Source organism: Gymnogyps californianus, chromosome 24 (genome assembly GCF_018139145.2).
Source record: "Gymnogyps californianus isolate 813 chromosome 24, ASM1813914v2, whole genome shotgun sequence".
In the NCBI taxonomy this organism is placed as follows: domain Eukaryota; kingdom Metazoa; phylum Chordata; class Aves; order Accipitriformes; family Cathartidae; genus Gymnogyps; species Gymnogyps californianus.
The window spans coordinates 1,860,178-1,887,151 of record NC_059494.1 but is presented as its reverse complement, the minus strand read 5'-3'; the positions used below and the strand labels follow the sequence as shown (position 1 = coordinate 1,887,151).

The 26,974-nt window shown below is 68.9% G+C and overlaps 4 protein-coding genes across 4 annotated transcripts; all 4 read right to left on the bottom strand.

Moving 5' to 3' along the window:
• Window positions 1-109: 109 nt before the first annotated feature.
• RAB3A (RAB3A, member RAS oncogene family) lies at window positions 110-2,749 on the bottom strand. Its single transcript, XM_050910695.1, has 5 exons — window positions 2,698-2,749; window positions 1,425-1,652; window positions 1,023-1,141; window positions 769-893; window positions 110-302 (listed from the first exon to the last, which is right to left on the bottom strand). The coding sequence occupies exons 2-5, from the start codon at window positions 1,650-1,652 to the stop codon at window positions 112-114; spliced, it is 663 nt and encodes a 220-aa protein (XP_050766652.1). The 5' UTR covers window positions 2,698-2,749; the 3' UTR covers window positions 110-111.
• Window positions 2,750-4,657: 1,908 nt separating this feature from the next.
• PDE4C (phosphodiesterase 4C) lies at window positions 4,658-14,801 on the bottom strand. Its single transcript, XM_050910786.1, is given in 20 exon segments — window positions 4,658-5,956; window positions 6,029-6,211; window positions 6,411-6,533; window positions 6,635-6,789; window positions 6,880-6,979; window positions 7,062-7,226; window positions 7,298-7,396; window positions 7,480-7,658; window positions 8,201-8,294; window positions 8,429-8,541; window positions 9,139-9,188; window positions 9,307-9,371; window positions 9,481-9,517; window positions 9,594-9,782; window positions 11,664-11,857; window positions 11,859-11,941; window positions 11,944-12,272; window positions 12,439-12,588; window positions 13,955-14,175; window positions 14,760-14,801. Coding segments are annotated over 20 exon segments (3,093 nt in total). The 3' UTR covers window positions 4,658-5,434.
• An 864-nt stretch (window positions 14,802-15,665) lies between these two features.
• On the bottom strand, window positions 15,666-17,241 carry LOC127025638 (uncharacterized). Its single transcript, XM_050910700.1, has 3 exons — window positions 16,435-17,241; window positions 15,819-15,964; window positions 15,666-15,736 (listed from the first exon to the last, which is right to left on the bottom strand). The coding sequence occupies exons 1-3, from the start codon at window positions 16,994-16,996 to the stop codon at window positions 15,689-15,691; spliced, it is 756 nt and encodes a 251-aa protein (XP_050766657.1). The 5' UTR covers window positions 16,997-17,241; the 3' UTR covers window positions 15,666-15,688.
• A 3,106-nt stretch (window positions 17,242-20,347) lies between these two features.
• JUND (JunD proto-oncogene, AP-1 transcription factor subunit) lies at window positions 20,348-21,575 on the bottom strand. Its single transcript, XM_050910693.1, has one exon. The coding sequence runs from the start codon at window positions 21,459-21,461 to the stop codon at window positions 20,487-20,489; it is 975 nt and encodes a 324-aa protein (XP_050766650.1). The 5' UTR covers window positions 21,462-21,575; the 3' UTR covers window positions 20,348-20,486.
• Window positions 21,576-26,974: the final 5,399 nt, after the last annotated feature.

The window sequence follows — 26,974 nt, the reverse complement described above, 5'->3', positions numbered from 1 at the left end:
AAAAGCCCCCGCGGGACCCCAAGAAGAGGGGCTTGGGGAGGGGAGCAGCGGGAGGGGGGATGCACTGACCGATTTTTGGGGGGGGTGAGGGGGTGGGGTGGGGGGCTGGCCCTAGCAGGCACAGTCCTGGTGCGGGGGGGCCTGCTGGTCCGTGAGCTGGGGGCCCTGCTTGGCGCCGGTGACCGCCGGGTCGGCCGTGTCCAGCGACTCCGACATCTTCTCGCAGATGATGTCCACCAGCCGCTCGAAGGTCTGCTTGACGTTGATGTTGTCCTTGGCGCTGGCCTCGAAAAACTCAAAACCTGAGGGGAGGGAACGACACGGAAAGGGGGGGGGGGGGGGGGGACACGAAACGACACACACACATCAGGGCTGCAAACCCCCACCTCGCTGCCGCCCTGCACCCAGCCGCCCAACATCGGAAACCTTTCACGCAGCTCCTCCTCCCCTCGTTAAATATTTAAAGCGCTGCGCGTGCCGCACGCCCGGACCACCCGGCTGCAACCTGCCCCTGCACCCACTCGGGGACACCCCATTTTCCCCACCCGGCACCTCTCGGTAGCCAGCGGCGGGTTTATGGGGCTGTAATAGAAAGCGCCATCACACCCCGGTGCTCGCGGCTTAATTACACCTTATTTTTTTTTTTTTTTCGTTAGGCAGACAAGTCACCGCTGCGATTGAAGCAGAAGAATTACAGCGAGGGAATTAAGCCCCTAATTAAGTTATCTGTGGGAAGATGGCTGCGCCGGGGTGGCCCCCCCTACTCACCCAGGTGCTCGGCGAGCTGGCGGCCCTTCTCTGAGGAGACGACACGCTCGTCCTCCATGTCACACTTGTTCCCCACCAGCAGGACCTGGGCGTTGTCCCAGGAGTAGGTCTTGATCTGGGTGGACCTTCAGGGAAGGCAGAGAGGGAAATCATGGCCGGGGGGGGAGCACGGTGCCGGGGGATGCCCGTGAAGGAGGGGAGGGGGACACGGACACGGTTAGGGGAGGTCCCCGGAGCCTGATCCGGGCGCTCACCAGTCCTGCACGGCGTTGAAAGACTCCTCGTTGGTGATGTCGTACATCAGGATGAAGCCCATGGCACCGCGGTAGTAAGCGGTGGTGATGGTGCGGTACCGCTCCTGACCGGCTGTGTCCTGCGGGGGGGGGGGGGAGCGTGGTATGTCACCCCCCCGGGACGTGGGGACACCGGCAGCTTGCAGCGTCCGGCCACCCCTCGGGGTGTTCCGGGAGATGGCGGGGTCCCCAGGGACATGTCTCTCCCTACCAGCATCACTCCCGGCATCACCCCACGGCACTTCCAGCCCCGGCAAACGGCGGAGCAGCCCCACGCCAACCAACCCCCCCCCCACCTCCTCCTCACGCCACGCACCCCCGTGCCAGCTTGGGGACCGGTGGGGACACCCCAGGGGGTCTCACCCAGATCTGCAGCTTGATGCGCTTGTCGTTCCGGTAAATGGTCTTGACCTTGAAGTCGATGCCGACGGTGCTGACGAAGGCGGGCGTGAAGGAGTCGTCGGCGTACCGGAAGAGGAAAGAGGTTTTCCCCACGCTGCTGTTGCCAATGATCAGGATCTTAAACATGTAGTCGAAGTTCTGGTCCGAGGATTCCTTCTGCCCATAGCGGGAGTCGGTAGCGGACGCCATCTGCAAGGCGGAGGAGAGGCCGTGACGGGGACGGCGTGGGAACAGCCGGGGCGGCGGTTGCAAACTCACGCGATGCCAGGTCCCGGCTGGCACCGGTGCCGCAGTCCGGAGCCGTTTCCCACCGGCGTGGGCACGGTTAAGTCATGTTTTGATTTGGGATGGGCGAGCATCACCGAGGGCGAGGCGGGCTGCCATCAGCAGGGTCACTCGGCCCTGAAGGGCTCTGCCAGGCCGGCTCCTGTCACCCCCAACGCAGGGACCCCAAGAAGGCGCCTGCAGCACATGTGGGGTGCGCGGACCCCGGCGTTTGCCGGCACGGGGTGGGCCACGACCCTGGCAGGGGTGCAGCTGGCGGCCGGTTCGCTGCAGCCTCTCCTACATCTCCCCTGCAAAATGGCACCTGCAGCGGTGCCCCCGCACGCCGTGCTCAGCCCGGCCGCTGCTTCGGCAGCGCAGCACGCTGCTGCGGGGCGGGTGCTCGGCGCTGTGGGGGGGTGATGCCGGGCAGGGGTGCACAGAGGTGGGTGCTCGCCCCGGGGCTGCAGGGCGGTGCAGGGTGCTGCAGCTGCAGGGTGCTGCAGGGTGGAGCACAGGGATGCTGGGCAGTGGGCGCTGCAGGGTGCAGGGTGCTGCTGGGGGGGGGGGGGGCGGGGGCTGCGCAAGGTGCTGCAGGGTGCTGCGGGAGGGAGGGGGGGGGAGTGCAGGGTGCTGCAGGGAGGAGGTGCAGGGTGCTGCAGGGAGGAGGCTCAGCCCCTGCCCCTCCCCGCAGGCCCCAGCTCGGTGCACCCGGCCGATCCCCGCCGCACCCCGGTGCACCGAGAGAACACCCCCTGCAGCGGGGAGCTCGGCACCCCCCCCCCCCCGCCCCGCTGCATTCCCCCCCCCCCCCCCCCCCCCCCCCGGCAGTCGCCATCCCCGCCAGCCATCCCCGAGCAGCGCCCGCCCGGCCGCCCCCGGTGTGGTGCAGCCGCCGGTGCCGGTGCGTGCCGGTGCCGGGGGGTGCCCGGGGGGCGCGGGGGGGGGGGGCGCGGGGGCGCGCGCTCACCTCCAGCCCGCGCTCGCGCCGCCGCCTCCTCCTGCAGCAACTGCAGCAGCGGCGCGCGCCGCCCCGGCGGTTGCAGAGCCCGGATGACGTCGCCGCGGGGGGGGAGTGGGGGAGTGGGAGGGGGCAGTGGGGCGGGGCGCTGTATGTAAATGAGAGCTCGACGTCAGCGGACGGGCCCCGGAGGAGGGGAGCGCTGATTGGCCGGCAGCGCGCTGTGATGGACAGCCGGCGGGTGTCGCGCTGGGTGGGGCGGGGAAAGGGGGAGGAGACCCCCCCCCACTCCCGGAGCAGTGGTGGGGGCCGCTCCCCCCCCCCCCTCGCAGCGCGCAGTGGTGCGGTCCGGCTGCACCGCGGGGGCCGAGGGCTGAACCATCCCCTCCCCGGGTGGGGGAGCGCGGGGCGGACCATTCCCTGTGGGAGGGGGGAGCGAGCCATCTCCGCTCAAGGAGGGGGCGAGTCCTCACAGCCTCCTCTGTCACGACATGGCCCCTTATCGCGACGGCCAGCGGCCCCCCTGAGGCCTGCAGCCACGGGCAGCCTGACCCTATCCCCTGATGGGGGCGCCAGGCCCTGAGGTGAGGCCTGGTGCCCCCAGTGCCCGGCCTAGCTGGGGTGGGGGGCGCAGATGGGCGGCCATGTCCCTCCGGGCCCCCTGCGTCCTCCCTCGCCCTGAGGCAATCAGCGGGGATTAGGGGGAGGCAGCATATGGCGGCCCCGCGGGAGGGCGGCGGGGGCCCGGCCGGGGGCTCTGCAGGCCCCGGGGCAGCGGCGCTCCCTTGCCCGCCGGCCTTTCCCTCGCCTGGGCCTGCCTTCGCCCTGCCCGAAGCCCGGCAGGCCCTGGGTGCCTCCTAGGCCGGCCCTGCCCTGCCCTGCCTATGGCAGCGTGTTGAACGTTGGGGACTCAAGGGCCTCTGTCCTGGTGCAGCTCCTCGCCGCCGTGGGGACTCGCCGAGGATGCCACAGCCCGTGGGAGGACGGAGCCGGACACCCCTGGCTCTCTGGGGCTCTGCCTGGATCCCGCTGGCCACGGGTGGGTACCACCTAGGTGGGTGCCATCCCCTGGAGCTGCCCGGCGGCAGCACCCACAGCAGGGACACGGCCCGGAGCCCCCAGAGGCAGCGGGACTGCACAGGCAAGTCCATCAAGGCACGACCGGGAGGCAGGGATGGATCCAGCTGCCATGGGTGCTGCCCCCCACCTCCTCCGGCATGGGCTCCACCATTCTCCTTGGTGCATGGATGCTGCAGCCCTTCAGCTGAGCAAGGGGTGAAAAGGGCTTTTTCAACCAGCTCCTGCCCTGCTCCCGGCCCCAGCCCGGCAGAGAGCCTGGGGCCAGGTCTGGGTGCAGCATGAGGCCATTGAGGGAGCTCTGGGAGCACGGAGCCTCGTCTGGTCCCTGTCAACCTGCTGGCACACGGCCCTGCTCCATCGGGAGAGACGGGGGGGATGCCGAGCACCCGCCCGCGAGGCAGGGATGGCACAGAGCCACCCGCCAGGCCGTGCGGCACCCGGCACACCCGGCCAAGCCCTGGAAACCGGCTGGGCTGGGAAAGGAGCATCTGGCTCCCGTGGCCCCGCTGCTGATGGGGGAGCACGGGGCCAGCAGTGGGTGAGAGCTGGTGGGGCCCTGCGTGCCAGGGCAGTGCCACGGGTGGGGACATGTTTGCAGATATAAATCACCGTTGGGAGTAATGCGGAAGAGCAGGGGAACGGGCTCTGCGCCGCGCCAAGCCGGCGATTAAATATTTACCTTAGCCAGTTGTGTTTGCCAGTGATGGATCGACGTTTCCAGGGAGGAGCTCGCTTTTGTTCAAACACAGAGCAGGGCCCTCCCCGGTGCCCAGCAGGAGACGGGGCCACCCACTACGCCGGTTCCCCGGGGACATTGGCCTGACCGGCACGACCACGGCTTCCGTGGCAGCTGCACGGTAAAAAGGCGCTTACAAGGCTCACATTTGGGGGGGAACAAATCAAGTTTAATCTCTGGAAGGTGAAGGAAGAAACTGATAGGAGCCCGGGGGCTGCCTGGGGGGGTCGCAGCGCCCGCCAGGGCCCGAAGTGCAAAGTACAAACGCAGCATTTCGAGTGCTGATCACAGAGCAGAAACACGTCTTTCTGCCACAGGAACGCGTGTGAGTGCGCCTAGGTGAGGCTTGTATTAAAAAGTGAGCTACAAAAGGCTTTAAAAAGTGAACCTGTCCCCAAATAAATAAACCACTGACTCGTGCCCGTGCCGTGCCCCGGTGCCTGGCCACACCGAGGTCCCTCGGGCTGGGGGCTGTCACCAGCACCCTTCGCCCACCTCGCCGTCCCGCCGTGGGGCTGCTGTTCTGTGAGGGGCCACCCGGAGAGACGCCGAAATGCTTTTGGCCATGCCTGGCCCCATGGGAGACCTCTTCCTGGAGCCCTGTGGGGCACGATGTCCCCAGGGCTGGGATGGGGCAGGAGCACAGTGTCCCCAAGCCCTGTCTGAAGGGGACAGGGACCGTTCCCAGCAGCTGTAGATGGGGACAGTGGGTGGGAGCAGGGGACAGTCGCTGGGAGAGGGCGAGCAGCGTCCTCGTGCCTGTCAGGACCTGCCCAGCTCCCACACGGGGACACGCTTTGGGTCCCTCCGCATCCCGGCAGCCACCCCTGTCCCGGCGGTGCCGGTGCTCTCCACTGCCCCCAGCACTTGCCGGGGCAGCGCCCAGTCCCACGTCCCCGCGGCAGCGAGGGGACCCACCGGCCGATGCAGCTACGTGCTCAGGGGCAGGAATGTGACGTTGCCCTCCGTGTCCAAGCACAGCCCCTGACTGCCCTCCGGCCCCGGCACCGAGCGCCCACCGCCGCCGCCATCCTTCGGCAGCGTCCCCTCCAGCGCCCGCCGGTTGTCCACGTCCCTGGGGCGGGTGACAGGCAAGTCTCGGTCCCTGGGGCCAGGTGACAGGTACTCGGTGTCGGCCAACTCCGAGTCGTCTGTGGCTGGTGTCTTGGAGCCGCTGTTGTCCTCATCCAAGGGGCTCTCGGCCCCCTCTGGCTCCGTGTCCGACTCCCCCTCCTCGTCCTCCTCCTCCAGCGTCAGCTCGAACTGGAACTTGTCGGTGGTGGCGGGGGACACTCCGGGTTCCTCGGGCGGTGGGGACGGACTGCGCGGGATCATGCTCTGGTACCATTCCCGGTTGTCCTCCAGCGTGTCCAGGATCTCCTGGGCATCGGGGTGCACCAGGTCGGCCCACGTCTCCCACAGCGGGTGGGCAATGAAGTCGATGAAGCCCACCTAGAGGAAGGCAGAGTTGAGCCCCCAGCCTGGCCCTGTGGCCCCCACCCCGGCCCCACGCCGCTGCCCTACCTGGGACTTCTCCACGGAGGCGGTGTGCTTGTCGCACATGGGGCTGATCTCCATCCCCTTCTCCCGCTCCCAGTCGCCTTGGCGGAAGAACTCCACCATGATGCGGTCGGTCCATTGCCGGTACAGCTCCAGCGGCTTCGTGGGGTTGCTGAGGTCGGCGCAGTGCACCATGTTCTGCAGGACCTGCGGACACAGCCACGGCGTCGCTTACCCGAAGTCCTTTGTCCCCCAGGGCCCCTGTGCCAGGAACGCCCTTGACCACAGCCAACTGGGGTTGGGAGGGGTGGTGGCATCAAACAGGACATCCCGGCAGCCCTGGCCGGAGCCAGGACCAAGGCCTGCAATGCCAGGAAGGTTTCCCCACCCATGTCCCCACGCCCACCTGGATCCGGTCGGAGTAGTTGTCCAGCAGCAGCACCCCTAGGCTGGTCACCTTCTTGGTCTCCACCATGGTTTTCAAATCCGCCAGCAGATTCATGTGCTTGGACATGTCCGTGGCCAGCACCTGGGCATGGCAAGCCGGGAACGGGGCTCAGCCTGACCCCACCACAAAGCCCCCCAACCCAGACCCCCCCACCCTGGGGTGGTCCGGGCCCCCCCCCGTACCATGTCAATGGCCATTTTGCGGAGTGACTGCCTCTGCTTCTTGCTAAGGTTTTGGAAGATGTCGCAGTTCTCCTCCTGGAGAAGCTTGAAGCCCACGGCCAGGTGGTGGTTCTCCAGCACCGAGGCGTCGTTGTACATCAGCGCCAGCTCTGAGTCTGTGAGACGGCATCGGTCACCCCAGGGTGGCTCCTGGATGCCGGGGTCCCCCGCACCCTCCCCAGCTCCATCCCTGCACCCCTGCTCACTGGTGTTGATGAGAAACTGGTTGGAGACACCGGGGTGGTCAACATCGTGGATGGCGCTGGCGAAGATGGCAGCCATGATCTCCAGGTCCGTGAAGACAGCCTAGGAATGGTGAAAAAAAGCATTGGAGATGTGTTATGGCCCCGCCAGACACACTTGGTGGCCTTGGGTGACCAGGGCTCACCTCCAGCGCGGGCGTGGAGAGGAGGACGTGGGTGGACTGAGCCACGTCGGCAGCGTGGATGTTGTTGTGGTAGGCCACGTCGGCGTGGTAGTGGTCCTCCAGCGTCAGCATGTAGGTGATGAAGGTGTTGACGGGGATGCGGAAGGTCTTCATCAGGTCACGCTCCTGCAGGGAGGCGGGAGGTGGCTCGTCCCCATCCGGCCGTGGGGATGGGGACATCCCGTTAGGATGCTCACCTGGAAGATGCTGTACATGATGACCGTCAGCGGGCGGTTGCCCGAGTATTCGGCGACTTTAAACACGTTGAGCCCCCACTTGTTGGTGTCTTCCAGCTCCTGGGGACCAGAGGGACAGAAGTCCATGCGGGGCCAGTGCCGGGGACCCCACAGCCGGCCGGGTCACGCACGCTGGGGCCCACCTTGGCCAGCAGCCCCTCCTGGTCCGTCCGCACCCCGAAGCGGGGGATGCCGGCGGCGGCGAGGCTGGAGCCGTGCGTGAGCTTCCTGACGCCGCTGATCTGGGACATGGGGCGCTTGCTCCGCTCCTTCTCCTTGTCCTTGGCCAGCGCCGAAGGGATCTCCACCTCATGCTGCTTGTCTGGGCCGGCATGGGGGGGCCGTGAGCAGGGCAGGAGCACGATCCCCCCCCGGCATCCCCCCAGTCACGCCAATGACATCAGCTGGCGTGGATAACACCGCGACACCATGGCAAGGGGGGGGGCTGTATGGAGGATGCCCAGCGCTTTCCCTCACCCTCCTGCACGGGGGCCACCCCCTGCCTTGGGACCCAGACCCTGCCCTGGGCACCTCCCCGGGGCCACAGGGACGGCCCCAACAGCCCCAGCGCACCAGTGTGCACCAGTATGCACCAGTATACACCAACGCTCCCAGCTAGGAAAAAGGCTGTGACACCCCCAAGGCAGCAAATCCCACGGGGACGCCTGGGAAAGCCCCCCGCCCCGCTCCCCCCATTTAATTTCTTTGCAAGAAGCAAGCGGGACCGGCCGCTGATACCGTCCCCGAGGGCACCCGGTGCCACCAGGTGCCACAGGATTCGTGCCCAGGTCCCTGCGGGCGCGAAGCCCGCCCTGCTGCCGGCAGAGAGGTGACACCAGGCAGTGTCCCCGAGGGGGTCCTCACCCAGGAAGGTGCTGGAGATGTACTCGGAGACCTGGTTCCCCGAGCGGCTGGTCTCCGAGAGGTGCGTCAGCTCCCGGTTCAGCATCCTTTTGAACTGCGGGCAGCAGGCAGGGCTCAGCGGTGCTGGGGGCAGGCAGGACCCCCGGCTGCTCGTCCCGGGGGCTCTGCGCTGCAGGGGTCTCTGTGTCCCCCAGGGTGATGGGGGGGCTCCGTACCGGGGACCCTTACCTTGTTGGAGGCCATCTCGCTGACCGAGTGCCTGGTCTGTAGCGTCTCCAGCTGGTCCAGGCACCAGTCCAGCTCCTCCAGGGTCTCCCGCGAGAGCTTCTGGTGGGCATCTTCTGCCAGGGGCACCCACCGCTTGGCAAGGGATCTGCCGACGGCACGGCGACCCGGCACGGGGGCACACACAGGGTCCCGGCCGCAGCGCCCCGAGCCCCGGCGGGTGGCTGTGCCGCACCGAGCCCGGGGGCTCACCAGCTTGGCTGCTCACATCACCCCCTGAGCGGGGCGGCCGGGGACACAGAGGGATGCAGGGGACCGGCCGGGGCCGGGGTCGAGCATCCCTGGGCAGCGGGGCTCAGCCCCGTCACACTGTCCTTGTCACCCGGCAGCCCCAGCATGCGGTGTGCCATGCCGTCCCCGTGGGGTGACGGCCAGCCCCGGGGCAGCCGGGCTCCCGTGGGGCCCCGCTCACCGCCGGGGTTTTATTAATGGAAGGTTTGACGTCAACGGGAGCCTTTCCACCGCCGCCGCGGCGCGAAGGGCGGCCAGGCGGGAGGAGCTGCCGAAAACCAGACATGGATCCCAAAGGGCAAAGCCGCAGCTCTGCCCCCCCCCCCAGGGCCCAGCGGGACCCATCCCCAGGGATATAGGGACAACCAGCTCGCCCCAAAAGCGTGTCATCCCCCCCCTCAATCTTCCCCCCCGGCACTCACCGGCGAGGCTGGCCTTGCTCCCGGAGGGCAGGCTGCTGCTCGATGCTCGCCTGTGAAACATGGGGGGCTGAGCGGCCGGGACTCCCAGGGTGGTGCCCCCCCATTGCTGTGGGTCAGAGTCCCCACCCAGGCGAGACCCTCGCCCTCCCCATCCCACAGCTGACTCACTTGATGCCGGTGCGGTCCTGGAGATGGGTCAGGTTGCTCCGGACGGTGCGGAGGCTGGCCAGGACCTGGGGGGTGAGAGGGGGCTAGGGTCAGGCGAACCCCCCGGGACACCCACCCCAGCGCTGGGTGCAGGGCCGTGTCCCCTCCTCGCCGGAGCACGGGGACAGCACCTACCTGAGCGAATGGCGTGACGATCATGTCTTCTCCATGCCTGCAGGAGCAAAGGGAGTGTGAGCCTCAGGGAGGGGACCAGGAGTCCCAGGGGACTCGCGGGGGGGGACACTCACAGGTCGCTGGCGATGGAGGAGTTGCGGGACATGGCTTTTGGGGACAGGTCGTAGTCGCTGTCGGAGCGGTAGAGGAAGGACTCGCGGCGCTGGCCGTGGGGGAAGGTGCCTTGCAGGACCAGCCCCGCGCCCGGGCTGGCCTGGGGGTCCAGCGTGCCCCGGCCTGGGGGGCCATTCTGCAGGTCAAAGCTGTGAGGGGAGAGGGGACAAGGTTGGCATGGGGCAGGTGGCATGGGGACCTCAGGCCACGGGTGTGGGGGCACAGCCCGGGGGATGCCGCCAGGTTTGCTGGGCTCTCCGTGCCACCGTCCCATTCAGCCCAGCACGCCCTGCCTCGGTGGCCCCGCCAGCTCCTTCACCCCGGTGCTGAGAACGGGCACAACTCAGTGCACATGGACCCCCTCAGCACCCTGCCAGCACAGTGAGGTCTGCGACTGGGGACACCGGCTAGCGAAGGCGGGTTGTGCCATATCACCCAGGTCGGACAGGACCCCCTGCCCTGAAGCCCCCGGCTCCACAGATGCCGGGACGGGCCGGCTCCTGCCCATCCCGTCCCCTCCCTGTCCCCAGCACTATGGTCCCCGATTGCCCCAACTCCTCGAAAGCCCCAAAGCCTCCATCGACCCTGGCTCGGGGCGCTGTGTCCCACGGGGCAGGGGACAGTGTCCCGGCCACGGCACAGAGCCAGGAGACGTTGAAGGACAGAAGCCGCCGGGGAAGCCAAGCCCTGGCCCTCGGGGACACGCTGGTGGCAGCCTGGGGACACCCCAACCAGAGCCACCTGCCAGCCGTGTGGGTCTGTGGGGACGTGGGACAGGGACGGTGACCCTGCGGTGTCCCCGTGGTGGCTGTGGCCGCCTCACCCCCCTCCTGCTCCGCTGGCCCCAGGGTCATGGGAAAGGCTGCGCGCGGGGGCGCAGCGAGGGCCACCCTGTGCCTGTCCCCTCCTGCAGCCGCCACCACCGCAGGGATGGGGACGAGCCACCCCAGAGCACTGGGTGAACTGGGAAAGCGCGGGTGCCACTGGGGCCACCCCGTCTCCATCGCGCCGCAGGGAGCTCGGCACCTACCCGATGCAGGAGTGCCTCCGGGACGGGCACCGGCTGTCCGGCAGCATCTCCCTGCTCCGGCAGTGCCACCGGCAGCCCCGGTCCCCGCGGCGTGGCCGTCCCCAGCAGCGGCAGTGCCGGCCAGGCACCGCGTCATGCCGTCCCGCAGCCCCTTGTTTTCCTGCCTCTGCTTCGCGTCCCCGATGGTACCGGGGACACAAAGCTGCATTGTGGCTCCGACGGCCCCGCGGGTGATGCCCGTGTCTGTTCCCGGCCCCGTGCCACCACCTCTGACCCCACTGCCACCCCAGGGGGACAGTCCCCCCGAGCCCCCAGGGTGGGCAGGGGGGGACACGAGCCCCCGCCACGGGGCTGGTGCCAAATCAAACCCCCTCGTTTCGGTGACAGGCTGTCGGCATTAATAACCGCCAGGCGGTGCCGGATGGCGGGGGGGGGGGGGCACCGGGGGCCACTATAAATAGACGCTGTTGCTGCTGAGGAGGGATCTGCTGATCCCCACGGCGCCCACACAAGTGGGGCCGGCACCCGCTGGCACACCGGGGTGCTGGCAGGGGAGCACCCCAAAACCAAACCCTATATAGCTCCAATGGCGGGGGGGGGCAGCGAGGTGCCGGCTGTGCTGCGGTGGGTGGTTTGGTGCCTTGCTGTGCCGGGAAAAGCCCCTCTCCCTCCCCGCCACGGCCCCCCCCCCGCCGTGGGGCAGATGCCTGTCACACTTGCCGGGTCCCTGCCTGGCCATCGCTGCAATGAGTGCGCCCGTGCTCAGCCATGCTCAGCCGGCGGCTCCCCCCTGCCCGCCTCAGCGCCTGGCTGTGTGGTGACCCCCGCTGTCCCCTGCTCGTCCCCAACATCCCCGTGGGCCCACAGCCGTGGGGACATGCCACAGCATGGGGGGGTCCACACTGACCCCGTCCCGGCAGTGCAGCCCGGTGCCTCCTCCCGCCCGCCCGGGGCCGAGCACGGCCCCTTGCCGGGGACCCGCCAGCGTCCCCCCCCTTACCAGAGGGGATGTGCCACGGTGAAGCGCCGCTGCAGGCGGATGCTCTGGTTCATCAGGAGCTTCCTGAAGAGGACGGGGGAATTGCGGGGGGAATTGTGGGGGGACGCCGCCGGCGAAGCCCCCGGCGACTGGTGGGCAGCGGGCAGCATGGTGCAGCTCAGGGACCCCCGGCACGGCGGTGAGGCCACGCTGCCTGCCGGTGCGGAGCAGGAAGCGTGCGGCTGTCCCAGCCCTGGCCCCGGCGGCCCCGGGAAACTTTCCATCCCCCTCCCGCCCGCGCCTGGGAAATTAAACAACTGTCTGGCTCCAGCAGCCGGCACATGGAGCGGGTCCCCCCCGGCTGCGCCGGCCTGGTGTGCACCCGGCTGCCCGGGCACGTGGTCCCTCGCTGGCCCCCTGCCACTGGCCACCCTGCTGTCCCCGAGGTGGCAGCTGCTCCCTAAAGGGCAGGGGTGCTCTGCCCGGACACACAGCAAAATGCCGTGCTGAGCCCCGAGCGACGTGGACATACGGAGTGGCCATGCCGTGGTGCCACGGAGGGACACGGCTGAGCCTGGAGCATCCTGCACACACAGTGTGGACACGCCACAGTGCCACGGAGGGACATGGCTGAGCCTGGAGCATCCTGCACACACAGTGTGGACACGCCATGGTGCCACGGAGGGACATGGCTGAGCCTGGAGCATCCCGCACACACAGCGTGGACACGCCACGGTGCCACGGAGGGACATGGCTGAGGCTGGAGCATCCCGCACACACAGCGTGGACACGCCACGGTGCCACAGGGGGACATGGCTGAGCCTGGAGCATCCCGGACACGCAGTGTGCACACGCCATGGTGCCACCGAGTGACGTGTCTGAGCCTGGAGCATCCCAGACACACGGTGTGGCCGTGCCACAGTGCCACCAAGCGACGTGTCTGAGCCTGGAGCATCCTGGACACACGGTGTGGCCATGCCACGGTGCCACTGAGGGACCTGTGAGAGCCAAACCCGCCCCAGGGCTCACATCGTGCCCCCAGCCCCTCCTTGCTGCCGTGCCGAGCCCCCTCCTGGGGCCATGCCCGACGGGGACAGGGAGCAGCAGGATGAGGCCCGGCCGGTGGCAGTGGCACTCGTGGGGGAGCCGCTGGCCCGGCCGTGGGAGCTGGCGGCCGCCCAGCCTGACGCCGCGGCCCGCCGAGGCAGCTGGATGGATACCTGCTGTTCCCGACGGCCCCAAAAAATATCCAGCAGCTGGCGGGGACCCAGGAGGGACGGCAACGGGGCCCCCCTGCCACGGCAGCGCCTGCGGGGACCCCGAAACCCACTGGATAGGGGTCCTGGTGGAGGGGTCCCCCTCGCTTCCAAGGGACTGCAAGCATGATCATGGGGACATCAGGGCAGAGGGACACCGGGACAGAGGGACATCAGGGGACAGTGGGGCAGGGGCAGAGCTGGCCCCCCCCAGGGCTGCCTGGCAGCCAGCAGCCCCTGGGACAGCCAGGGCAGGACTGGCCGCAGGACAACCAGTCCTCGTCCCCAGGACAGCCAGTCCCTGTCCCCTCCCGGGCTGCGGCTGTCCCCGCCGGACACGTGTCTGTGCAGGGGGTGGACGGCGAGTGACACCGGAGCTAGGTCCCTCGGCTGTGCCAGCCCCATGCTGTCCCCACAAACCGGGCTGGGACAAGCACGGGGGGGGGACAGGGGGTGGAATGGCCCAAAAATAACCCTGCAGCAGCGGAGCCGGGGCCGAGCCACAGCGGGAGGGACCGAGGTCACCTCCGGGCAGGGCCAGGCCAGCCCTGCGGTGGCACCCGGCTGGGATGGGGACAAGGAGAGGGTGAGGAGGATGAGGACAGGGGATGAGGACAGGGATGGGGGTGATGGGGATAGGGATGATGAGGATGGGGGTGACGAGGATGGAGGTGATGGAGGAGGGGTGATGGGGACAGAGGGGACAGGGATGGGGACAGGGTGATGGGGATGGGGGGGACAGGGATGGAGGTGACAAGGATGGAGGTGATGGGACAGGGGTGACAGGGATGGGGGTGACAGGGACAGACGGTAATCAGGACGGACATCCCGGCACCGGAGCAGCGGGGACAGTGACAGAGGGGTTTGTCCCAAGCCCAGCGGTGCCACGGCGGCTGCTGGCACCGGGTGCTCCGCCGGTGCCGGTGCCCCGGGGCCGCTGTCCGCCCGCCGGTGCTGAAACCGGGAGCGGCACCGACGGCAGCACCCTGCCCGGTAAGCCCATCCCGGTGCCACCGGGGCGAGCAAACACCTCCCCCCTCCCCGTTGCACTCTTACCGGGAGGGCTCGGACTCGTCGCCGCTGCTGGGACCGCTCTCCTCGATGGTGAAGACCACCCGGGCACCCTCGGGCTCGGGGCCGCGGGCCGCCTCCGCCAACCGGCAGCCCAGCGGCGGCAGCAACGGGCTGCCGGAGAAACGCCGGCGGACAGCACCCACTGCCGCTCCCGCTCCCGGTCCCGGTCCCGACGGGGCGGCTTCGGTGGCGTCGCGGCAGCGCTGCAGGGAAACGGGGCGGCGGTGAGGGGCGCGGGTACCGGGGAGCTCTGCAAGGTGCTGCTCCCGGGGGGCTGCCCGGTGTCCGTGTGTCGTGTGTCCCCCCCCCCTCACCCCGCAGCACGGGGGTCCCTCCCCCGGCAACCCCCCCATCACCGGGCGCCGGTAGCGCGCTGGCGCCCCCTGCCGGGCACGGTGCCGCACTGCACCCCGGGGGCACCGGGGGGGGGAGGCACGGGGCCAAGGGCACAGCCGGTGCACCGGGAGCGGCTCGGTCCGCAGAGCACGGAGCCGCCGGGACACCGCCCCCCCCCCCCCGCCGCCACCGGAGGGGACACCCCGTCCCCACGTCCCCCCCCTCCCCCGGGACCCCGCCGGAAAAAAACCCGGAGCCGGCGCGCAGTTACGCAGAGGTGAATAATAATTAACCGCCCATTAAGGGGATAATTAACTCCTGCTGAGCGCCGCCATCCCGGTTATTGCTGCCCGGGGGCCCGGCGCTAGGACGCTCGTACCGGGGACACCCGCCCCGGGGACACCCTCGCCCCCCCCCCGGTGGCCCCCGGTGCCCCCGGTGCCAGTCTCACCTCCGCGCCGAGGAAGGGCAGCGCCGTCCGGCTCCGTCGCATCACCGTCCCTGCGGGGGGGGGGGAGCTCCGGGAGCCGTGGCCGGTGGGGGCTTGGCCGTGGGAGCCCCCCCCCCCGTGACCGGGGCCACCCAGGGGTCCGGACACGCGGGTTTATCCCACCCGTGAGGTTTCAGGGCCCCGCACCAGCCCCCCCCCCGGCACAGCCCCCCCCCGGGTGCCCCCAAGGGCTGGACGAGGACGGGCCACCCGGGGGACGTGGGCCCGAGGCCACGAGGATGGCCCCCAGCCTGCAGCACCCACCAAGCCATGAACCCACCGGCGCCACATTAATGATCAACCACGGGCACCCGTTACCCACCGTCCCCAGGGAACCGGGGCGCACCGGGGGCGGCTCAGCTGGTTGTGCCTGCGAAGCCCCCCTGTCCCCCAGGGCTGAGCCCCCCACGCCCTGGCCGGCACCGGGAGCCACCTTAGCCCGAGCCTGGGCAATGCCAAGCCCTGGCACCGGGGTCCGTGCTGCCACCAGCCCCCCACCCTCGCCCGCAGTCCCTTACCGGCACCCGGTCCTCGCGGTGTGCCGCGGTCCTCGCGGCGTGCCGCGGCCCCGGACGAGTGCAACGGAGCAGAAGGAAGGCGACGTGCGTGCCTGGCCGCGCGCTCCCTCCCATCCCACCCCGCCGGGGGGGCTGCGCGGCCCCCACCACCCTGCGCACCACCGCACCGCACCCCGCACCCACCCTGCCCGGCCTGGGGGCACCCCAGGGCCTCCAGCCTGGTGCGGGGGACCCCGAAAGCGGTTGGGGCCTCTCCCAGGACTGGGGGTTTTCCCCAGGCAGGGTGCAGAGCACACAGACGGGAAACCAGAGCCAAGGCAGCAGCTTCTTTATTCAGCAGCGTGGGGAGCCCGGGGGGCTGCGGTGGGGGGGTCACCTGGGTGCGTGGTGGGCGATGGGGGACCCCTCTGTCACCTTGCTCTAGGGAAGAGAGAGAGAGCGGGGTGAGCACCCGCAGCCCGGCCCCGCTGCCCCCCCGCCGCCCCCTGGTCCCCCCACGCACCATGGGCACCTCGTCCAGGTGGCGGAAGCGGGGGGTCCCACGCCGGCACAGCCACACCAGCAGCACCGCTGCTCCCCCCACCAGCACGCAGACAAAGAGGCAGATGATGATGACCACACCAGGGTTGAGCTTGGTGGGGGGCTGCGCTGTGGGGGTGAGACAGGCACCCCCTTACCCACCCAGCACCGCTGAGCCTCCTGCCTAGCCTCCGAGCACCGCGGCGGCTCTCGGGGTGAGAGGGGGCTCAAGACCGGCTCCAGCTCCCCTCGCCGTCGCCGACCCACGCCTCACAGACCTGGCACCCAGCTCCCGTGTCATCTCAACCCACAGGGGACCAGCCTGGGGCCCTCCCACCCTCCTTGGCCGGGGTCCTGCAACGCAGAGGCTGGGGGAGAAAGGGGGAGCTCTCAACCTGCCCCCCCAAGGAGGATGGGGCAGCCCAGGGGGGCTCTGGGCTCACCCGGGTCCCGCACCCCTGAGCCCCCCTGCCCCATCCTGTGAGTGCAGCCCCGGAGTGGGGGGTCTAGGGGGGACCCGGGGCTGCTGCCGTGCCCATGGCCGCGGGCAGGTCTGGGGGCTCCCTGCCTGCACGGTGCCTCCCCAGCCTGGCTCTCACCCAAGCTGCCGGCCGCGGTGCTGGTGCCGATGCCGATGGCTGGTGTCGTTCCGGAGCTGGCGGCCACGGTGCTGGTGCCGATGGCCGGTGTCGTTCTGGAGCTGCCGGCCGTGGTGTTGGTGCCGATGGCCGGTGTCGTTCCGGAGCTGGCGGCCACGGTGCTGGTGCCGATGGCCGGTGTCGTTCTGGAGCTGCCGGCCGTGGTGCTGGTGCCGATGGCCGGTGTCGTTCCGGAGCTGGTGGCCGCGGTGCTGCTGCCAATAGCTGGTGTCATTCCAGAGCTGGTGGCCACGGTGCTGCCGCTGATGGCCGGTGTCGTTCCGGAGCTGCCAGCCGCAGTGCTGGTGCCGATGGCCGGTGTTGTTCTGGAGCTGCCGGCCGCGGTGCTGCCACCGATGGCTGGTGTTGTTCCGGAGCTGCCGGCCACGGTGCTGCTGGGACCGGGGCTCATCGTGGGCGCTGGTGAGCTGGGAGCAGGAGGCGGCCCAGAGGGCCTGGGCAAGGACGAGGTTGGCACTGCTGTCAAGCTGGATGGATGCCCCGTGGCTGGGGAGCTGGGCATGGCTGAGTGGGACAGAGACGGTGCCGTGGTCGTGTTGGATGGAGATGGAGGTGTGGCTGAGCCCCGTGTCCTGGATGGAGACGGTGACACGGCTGTCCCTGAGCTGCTTAGAGACACTGTGCTGCTGGCATTGATGACACGTACTGTCTCTAAAGCGTGGAGGAGAGAGCTGGTCAGCAAGGACACGGCAGGGCCCCGGCAGGGGCAGGCAGGGCCCCGGGAAGGGCAGCGGCGCCTGCCCCGGCTCCCAGCCTCGTGGTGCTCATTTTCCAGGTGGTTTCACCACACACAGAGGACCAGAAAACCAGGATTTAGCCAATATCGGATCCCAGAAATCCAGGGTCAGGAAGAGCCTCCCAAGCCATTGTAGCACAGGCACAGCACTGCCGGGGACGAGCAGAACAGCGCGGCGGCGGTGGGCATGTGCCACGGCACAGGGACATGTGCCAGCCCGGCCCTCGCGGCACCCACCGGACACCCTCGGGGCCGGGCCGTGAGGGGGGCTCCGCCATGGCCATGTGGGACGTGGCAGCGTTTGCTGGGCAGTGCCGGCAGCGCCCTTATCTGCCAAAGTCCTGTTTGCAAAGAGGTGGAGTGGATCCAGCCCAGCCCCACGGGGGACGCTGGAGCGAAATGCCCCACAGCAGAGCCGGCACCCAGCGCCAGCACCCAGGGGGACTGGCATGGCTGGGTGATGTGGGTCCCCACAGCCGCCGGGTCCACCGAGACGGGCTGTTCCCATCCAGCTGCCACCCTGTGCTGGGATGACAGTGAACCCAGGGCCAAGCACCCAGCGTTGGGTATCAGCTTCCGTGTTGAGACGGGTGAGCCGAGGCACCTCAGGGTGCAGGGGGGGGCTGCTGGGGGCCCAGGCTGGAAACATGGGGGGCCATGGCACAGCACAACCCACGGCAGCACAGGGTACTGGGGCCTTTTGCCCCCAGAGTGCCAAGGCGGTGCCGGAGCACCCACACCACTGCGAGCACCAGCCGGCCCAGCCGGTTTGGCAGCACTGGGGCTGCGTCCTGTCCTTTGGTGCTGCCGCGGGAGAGGCAGGGTGCTCACCTCCAACCTGGTGAGCCCCCGGGGGGGGACAGTCCCCAACAGCCTCCTGGGACCCCCGGGGGAGTGGGTGCAGCCCACCCCCGTGCCACAGGTCCCTGGCTGCCCCGGGCAGGGCTGGATCTGGCCCCGCTGCAACACCCAGGGCTGGGCTGAGCATGGTAGGGCCCCCCGGTGACCCCAGCCCTGGGAGGCACATAGACCCCCCCCAGTGCCCGGTGGCCCCAGAGCACTGTGAGCCCATCAGTGCAGGGTGCGGGGGAGCACACGGGACACCCCCCCCCCCAAACCTCCCTGGTGCCCCGGAGCACCCGAACCCCCTCCTCGGTGCCCGGTGCTGCAGGGCTGGGTGGGGAGGAGGCCACAGACCCACCCTCCGGTGCCACCGGGAAGCACACAGCCCCCCCCCCCCCCCGGTGCTGCGGGGTGCACAGACCTTCAAGTGCCCCCAGGACCCGACGGAGACCCCCGGGGTGTACGGCCCCACCGCGGTGGCCGGTGCCCCCCATCCCCCGGTACCTGTAGCGAGCAGGGCAAAGGCGCAGCAGCGCAGCAGGAGGAGGAAGAGCGCGCCCCGGGCCATGCCGCCGCCCCGGGCCCGCTCTGCCGCCGCCCGCCGCCTTTATCCGCCCCGGGGGAGGCGGGGGCGACCCCGCCCGCGGCGCTCCCTACCGGCCCCGGGAGGCGCCGCAGCCCCGGGACTCTGCGGGCCCCGGGAGGATCCCCCCCCCCCCCCACCCCGTGCCTCAGTTTCCCCCACGCCCCTCCACCGACCGTGAGACCACCCCGGGCACCGGGAGCCATCCCTGCCTGCATCAACCCGAGGAGGACAGGGGTCCGGGTGGGATGTGGGGACACAGGGACAAAGGGACATGGGGACACAGAGACATGAGGACACAGGGACCTGGAAACATGGGTATGCAGGGACATGGGGACACTTAGAGCCACTGCTGGACGCAGCCATGGGGCTGCGCTGGCTCTGCCACGGGGACCTGGGGACGTCCCATCTGTCTCCGTACCAGAGCAGCACATCCGGGGTGCAGCACGGCCGCGCTGGGACAGGGCTGCTTCCGCGTGGCGGGGAAGGGCGCTTCCTCCCGGCAAACCACAGCCGGCCCAGCACCGTGCCGGGTCCCCCGGGGGAAGGCCACGTTCCCCCCACCACCGCCCACGGCAGGGCCCCAGTGTGCCGGGCTCCCCGCCAGCAGGGCGATCCTCGGTGTTGGCACGGTACGGCACGTCGTGGCTGCAACAAGTCGGAGCAGCCCAGCGGCAGCCAGGCCGACCTCCCTGCCGTCCGTGCCACCGTCCCCAAATGCTCCAGGGAAAGAGGGTCCCATCCCTTGGGTGCCGCTCCGTGGGATGGAGCAGGGCCCGGGCCTCGCAGGTGGAGGACGCGGAGGAGGAGCGATGGTGGTGCTGGGAAGCGAAGGCCGGTTCCAGAAGTCCGGGGAGGAGCCGCGGAGGCCCAGCCTTACCGGGGCCCAGCCGGGTGCCATGGGGTGACCCCAGGGTGCCAGGGCAGTGTATGGGGGGGGATTGGTGAACCCACCCCCACAGAGGCACTGGCTGCTGGCAGGACAGCAGCCAGGACAGAGCCACAGCCAGGACCAACAGCCCCACAAGCAGCTGGGTTCCCCTCCCCACGCACGGGGACACCCAGTAACCCCAGACACCCCCCACGGGAGCCCCCCAACACCCAAACCCTCCACTACCACCTGACAAGACCCCCCCCCCCCCCAGCTCCTGCAGCAACCCCAGTCCCCCCAACACCCCCTCGCACCCCTCCCAGGGGCTCCCACAGCCCCCCCCCCCCGCCCCCCAACCCCGGGGGTAGCCCCACTCTCCCCACATCCCTCCCCTCCGACCCCCATCACCCCCCCAGACCCCCCCCCCCCCGGCGGCTCTCTCTCCCCCCCCCCCCCTTCCTCGCCCGCCCCAAGATGGCAGCCGGCCGCGCCGCTTCCTGCCCGCGCCGCCGCGCCAGGCCCCGCCGGGCCCATCCGTTCCCCGTGTCCGTCTCTTCCCCCCCCCCCCCCCCCGCTCTCCCCTCGGCGCAGCAGACAGCGAGAGGCGGCTCTCCGTGTCGCGGGGTTTTACTGGGGCCTGACTGGAATGTCTCGGGGACCCGCGAGTCCCGGCGGGGGCGGCCCGGGCTCCCCCTCAGTCCGTTCGCGGGGCGGGGGAGGGCGGCCCCCACACTTCCCCCCACACACACCCCCCCCTTCCACCACCACCACCCCGGTTCTTCCCCACCCACCCCACCCCAATCCCACCCTAGGACCTCCGTCCTCTCCCTCCCCTCACACCCTCAGTCCCGCGGGGCCCCTCAGTCCGTGCCCGGGCCCCCCTCAAGTCTGTGGCCGGGGGAAGCGGGAAGCCATGAGGAGGGGGGGGGGGGGGAAACCCCCCTCGGTTCCCCCGTGGGTCAGTAAGCCGGCACCTGGTGCTGGTGCTGGGGCAGGAGCTGGCAGCCGCTGTTGACGTGGCTGAGGACCTTCTGCTTGAGCTGGGCGACCTGCTCGCGGAGCAGGCTGGCGGTGGAGGCCAGCTCCGTGTTCTGGCTCTTGAGGCTCTTCACCTTCTCCTCCAGGCGGGAGATCCGCTCCAGCTTCCTCTTGCGGCACTTGGAGGCGGCGATGCGGTTCCTCAGCCGCTTTCGTTCCGCCTTGATACGCTCCTGCGTGTCCATGTCGATGGGGGAGAGCGGCGGGCTCTCCCCGAAGCTCGGCACCTCCGGGACGATCTGAGGTTCGTCCTTTAACGGTGGTGGAGGCGGCGGCGGCGGCGGCGGGGGGAGCCGCGGAGGCGGCGCCGCGAAAGGGCCGGGGTCGGCGGCGTAGCTCACCGCCGGGTAGCTGCTGAGGTTGGCGTACACCGGCGGCTCCGGGGCCAGGCCGGCGGCGGGCAGCTCGCCCGCGCCGCTGCTGCCGCCGCCGCCGCCGCCACCTCCTCCTCCGCCTCCTCCTCCTCCTCCGCCGCCGCTCCCCGCCGCGCCGCCGCCCAGCTGGTTCTGCTTGTGCAAGTCCTCCAGCGCTTTAACGAAACCCTCGGCGAACTCCTGCTCCTCTGAGGCGGCCGCTTTGGGGTAGAGGAACTGCCCGCTGGTCGGCGTGGTGGTCACCAGCCCGTTGGACTGGATGATGAGCCGCTCCAGCTCGGGGGACGCCAGCTTCAGCAGACCCAGCTCGGCCGAGCCCAGCAACCCCGCCGCTTCACCGCTCGCCGCACCCGGTGCTTTCAACGCCGCCGCCACCTGCTCCGGTAACGCCATCCCGAGCGCGTCCTTCTTCATCATGCTGCCGCCGGGGAAGGGCAGGAGGAGCCCGCTGCTGCCGGAGGACGGGGCGAAGCCGCTGCCGAGGCCGCTCAACACATCATCATGGTAGAAGGGTGTTTCCATCCTCCTCCCCCGCCCGGCTGCGGGGGAACGGGGCCGGGGCGGGGGGGGGAAAAAAAGGAAAGGAAAGGAAAGGAACGGGGCGAGCGCTGCGCCGGGGGGGGAGGGGAGGGCGGGGGATGCGCCGGTGGCACCGGCCGCGGCCCCGCTCTTGCGCGCGCGCACACACGCGTCTGCCGCCGCCGCGGCCCCCGCGCCGCTTTAAATAGGCGGCGCCGCCGCGGTGACCTCACCGCGCCGGGCCCCCATTGGCTGCAGATGACGTCCTCGCCCGCCGTCGTTTTGCATGGGGGCGGGGCCTCCGCCCCGGGAGGCGGGGCCACGCCTACTCCTGGCCCCCCGCCGTCGCCGGGGCGACCGGCGGGTAAACGGGACAACAGCGCGAGGGCCCCTGGGCTGACGTCAGGGCGGGGGGGGAGGGGGGAGGGGCGGTCACGTGGCCCCGCGCCGCGCGCCCCGCCGGGGCTGATGGGCACAAAGGGAGGGGCGGGGCGGAGCGGGTCCCGGCACCGAGCACCGGCACCGGGCCCCGGGAACCGGGCCCCGTCTGTAAAAGGGCGCGATAAATCAATAAACACACCGGGCCGGGCCGCCATGGCGCGCGTGCCCCCGGCTCCTCCCTTGTCACAGCCTGTCCCCGTGTCCGTCCCCCTGCCCCGGCACCGCAGCCCCGACGTTTTGCCGCCGGTGTGTCCCGGTGGCACCGGGGACGGTGGGGTTTGCCCAGCGAGCACCGGTGGGCACCGCCGCATGGCGGGCGGCCAAACCGTGGTTCACCGTAGGGTCGCGCCATCACGGCTCCGGCCTGCTCCGGCTGGGCCCAGTGCCGCGGCACGGGGAGTCAACCGGGCCTGGCCCCCCCCCCCCCCCGGGGCCTCTGCTCAACCGGCAGCGGGGAAGGAGTTAAGCGATGGCGGCGGCGGTGGCGGTCGCACGTCACGGCCGGCCAAGCCCGCGGGCGGCTGAGGGGGTGGATCGGCGTCAGCGGCTGACGTCACCGACGATAACCCCCCGCGCCAGCAGGATGCGGCCCCCGCGGCGCAGGCCGAGGGGTCCCGGCACCGCTCGCCCGGGACATGCGGCGCATGGCAGGACCGCGGGGCCACCGGGGCCGGGGTGACGCTGAGCCGCCCCTAATTGCAGCCAGATGGTCCCAGGCCTGCGCTAACGAGGGCGATAAATCTGCGGTGTCAGCCCTGGGGGTGTGGGGGGCCTGGTGGGACCCTGTGCCGGCGGTGCCAGGCCGGAGGTGACGGCTGTGCCGGTACCGTGCCGGCCCTGCGCCCTCTGCCCTCCCGGTGTGGGCAAGGGCAGCGAGGAGCCCCTGCCCCGGCGTGCCCGTCCTGCCTGCCCGACCGCAGCCGACTGGCACAGCGTGGCACGGCGTGCGGCGTGGCACAGGGTGTGGGGACGGCATGGCATGGCATGGCACGGGGCACGGCACGGCACGGCACCGGGCATGGGGACAGCACGGCGCAGCGCAGCACGGGGTCACGGCACGGCTCAGCCCTGGCTGCAGGGAGGCTGCAGGGGACACGAGTGACAACCAGGACAAGGCTGTGGCAGCCCCCGGGGCTAGGACGTGCGGTGCCGGCACTGGGGAAACTGAGGCACGAGGGGGCTGGGACCGACAGGGACCTACCCTCCCGCCACGGCTGCAGTTAATTAAATCCCAAATAAACCCAGTTGATTAAACCTCAAACAAACCAGAGCGCGACCGAGCCCCGTGCCCCGGGGTTCCCCCATCCCTGCCAGCCCGTGGCTCCCGCCGTCCCCGGTGTCCTGACCCAGGGAGGGTGGCAGAGGTGCCGGTGCCGGTGTCCCCGGGGGCTCGGCGGGCTGGGCCGGCGAGGAGCTCCCAGGTGAAGCCGCCATCCGTGTTTCCGCTGCAAACCCGTCATTAGGGGTGCGGCCGGCGGCCGGACCGGCAGGTTCAGACTTTCCGTCCTGACGAAACCCGGCCGGCGAGGGACAGGGACTGAGGAGGGGGGGACAGGGACTGGGGGTGCAGGGGGCGGCTCCCCTCACCCCAGCACCGCACAGGGACCCCCTGGCCGGGGACGCACCTCTGGACATTGCTGCCTGCACCCCATGGGCATCCACATATGTACTCCTGCCCGCACCCTGCCTGCACCCCCGCGTGTCGTGTGTGTCCCCCCCCCCCCCATCGCAATCCGGGCTGCGGCGGGACAAAATGAGAACCAGCTTTGGCTGTAGGTGCTTTAATCAGTCGCAGGGAGGAACGAACCGGCCCCGGGGCCTCCCTGGAAGAGCGGCTGGCCGGCGGCCAGGGATACGAGCCACGAGCCGCGCTCCGGCCGGGCCCAACCGCTGCTGCAGGCACCCGCCGGCAAAACCCAGCCACCCCCTGGCATCCCTCCCCGAGGGTCGCAGCACCCCGGGGCTCGTGCTGCTGCGTCTTCCGCCCCCCCCGACGTGCTCCCACCCCATCACCAGTGGTGCTCGTCCCGCGTGTCCCTCGTCCCCAAACCGGAGACACCGCAGGTTGTCTCGCCGGTGGCAGCCTGATGCCCGCGGCGAGCCAGCAGCTTCATTTTCTTAATGAGCGTTTAATGAGGGTCATGATTCAGCTGCCCCTTCCGCCTCCCGGGAGGGCAGACCCGTGGGGAGCACGAGCAGGGCAGACCCGTCCACGGAGCCGGTGGCAGTGCCACCGTCACCTCGGCTGGGTGCTGGTGGCCGAAGCTGCTATTCCCGGAGGCGTCGGAGCCCGGCTTGTCCCCACGAGCACCCACTGAGTCACGTTGCGCCTCGCCACCTGCCAGCCGGCTATATTTACACCGGAGCAGGCGGCGAGGATTTCGGATGAACCCACACTGCCGCCGGTCCTTGGTGAGGCACGACGAGCCTTGAGCGGGGCCACGTTCACCAGAGCATCCACGCACCTCCGAGCGTGGCGGGTCCCCGCGTGGCTCCCGCTCTCCCCATTTCCCTGGCCCCGACGGGACCATTCCCTGCGTGGAAACGGCTCCATTACACCGGCAGCACCTGATCCCGCTCCGGCCAGGAGCTGAGACAAGGTGTCACGCCGCCGCTCGACACCCACGGCTCCGACCGAGGACACGGCCTGGACCCAAAGGAAGATGCCGAGATGCCCACGAGCTACCGTGGATGCACCCGCATCCCCCTGCCCTCCCGGAACGCCGAGCCGCCCCCCCGAAAAGGGAAGAAGCAGGAGAGCGTTTGCCGCCCCGGGATTTGCACCGCAGGCACCAGGCGCACAGGGGAAGCCACCTCTTGGTCATCGCCACAGGGAGGGAGAGAGGAACCAAGCCGGGAAAACAAGAAGTCGCCGGCTGCCAGCGCCTGCCCCCAAACCCACACCAGTCCCCCGAGGAAGCCCCGAGGGGCCACGCTGCCCCCGGGCGCGGGGGCCTCCGACAATCAAAAACAAGAATTAAAAAAAAAAAAAAATAGAAAGAAAGAAAACACATTTAAAAAGGAAAAAGGAGGAGGAGGGTTTGACGTGTATTTTTAGTTGCTTAGCGCAGCCCTGAAATATTTCGGCAGCCACTCCCTCCGCGTCGCAGGCGGCTGGTGTGTAACTATTCCTGTGCTGCCTCCCCGTCGAGGCACAGAAGTTATGAGTCACCGCGGGGCGGCCAGCAGCACCGTGCCGCAGTGCCGGAGCCACGGCCCCGCGGCTGCCGGAGCTGCCACCGGCTCGGCCACCACAAAAATATCAGGGGAATGGAGCAGGGAGGGTTTCCACGGTGGCCTTTGCTGGGTGTGTGTCCCCCCCCCCCCGCTCCGACCCAGCCCGTCTTTCCGGCCGGGACGCGTTCGCCCTGCCAGGCTGCGCACACCCACCCACGCCGGCAGCAAGGCTCAGACCTTTTTCCTCCTCTCCGGTTGTTGCTTTTATCTCGCTCCTCCCTGTTTTGGGCTTTTTTTTTTTTTTGCAGCCGTGGCTTGCCTCCCCGCACCCCTCCCCGCGCTGCCATGGGGAAGGGTTGGAGCACACAACAGCCCCAGACGCCCGTTTTTGGGGCAGAAAGGCCCAAAGCCACAGATGAGCGTCGCATCGACGCCCAGGCTCGATGCCGCTCTCACGCAGAGCCATCTTCTACCCAACCTGCTGCCACGTGGGGCCAATTGCCCTCGCAGGGGCTGCGCCGCGGCTCGGGACAAAAATATTCCTACAGAGGTGGAAAAAGGAAGGGGAGAGGCAAGCAGGGAAGGCTGCTAAAGCCCGTGGTTGTAATTAAACGAAAGCAGAACTTAACGAGCTCCAACGCCTGACCCCAGAGCTTCGCCAGGAGATAAGGCGTACTTGGAGGACTCTACCCTGAGCCGAAGCCAAAGGTCCCATTGTTGCAGTGAAGATTTATCTGGCCAGAGCAGAGCTTAAATCCAGACAGCGCTGCAGTCGTTTCCTTTTTCACCAGGGCAGCTGTAACACATGGAGTTTCTGTGGCTGGAGGGACTCGAAAGGGAGGGAGCAGGTTGGGAAGGGAAAGTCTGACACAGGGCTCAGCCTGGGCTTTGTTAAATGCCACACGGGTGTTTACGTTGAGACCGAGTTTCCAGGAGGGAGGACACGCGTGCCCCGTTCCCATCGCCTGGAATTGGCTCCTCGGCAGAAGCCGGCTCGCCCGGGATGGGGATCGAGCGCCGGCGCTGCCGGTTAACGCCTTGCCGAGGAAAGGCGGTCACGGAGAACACACGGCTGCTGTTAGAAACCAAAGGTTTAGCCCGTCCGCTTGGCAATTTATTACTTATACCAGGGCTCGAGCAAGGGTTTAGGCGAAGCCAGCCGGCTGCGGGAGCACGCACGGGGTCAGCGCCGTTGCAGACAGAGAGAGGGAGTCGTTTTGTAGAGGTTGGCGATTTATTCCTACTCACCACTGTGCACAAGTTCTATAAACATTAAAAAAATAAGTTTATATAAAAGCATGTTCTTTACTCATTTTCAATACAGTGGTGATGGCAGAGAGTAGGCTTCAATACGGGAATCAGTTGTAAAAAAAAAAAAACAAACCCAAAACAAAAAAAAAACCTGTTTGGAACAAGTCACAACATCAGCTTTTCCCCTAAAATTAAGCTATTTCATCCATCCAGGGGGTTGAGGCACAGCCAGAGCCCTCTTTCTTCCCCCCGTGCCCCCACGCAGACATTCAATTCAGATCAGCCAGGATATTTTGCAGGTGCATTTTGCTCATGGGACCCTGCACCCCGTGGGACGGAAGACCGGAGCACCCGAGCTGGGAATTCACAGGAGCTTTCTTAACCTACGGGAGGGACCGGCTCACGCGCTGGTCTGTGTCCCCAAGGAAAGATAATCAGTGACGAGAAAAGGAAATGACAAGTACGTATAGTGAAGTCAATCACTAGGTGCCAGAAGAAATAAGCTTGAGAAATATCGTCAGAGTTCAGGACTTTGCGTCGCAGGCACGAGGGAGAGAGTTTTTAAAGTGGGGGGGGGAAATAAATCAGCTCAACAGCTCGGTTGCTTTTCAGAAAAAAACCCACCCATGAAGAGTAAGGGGCACACC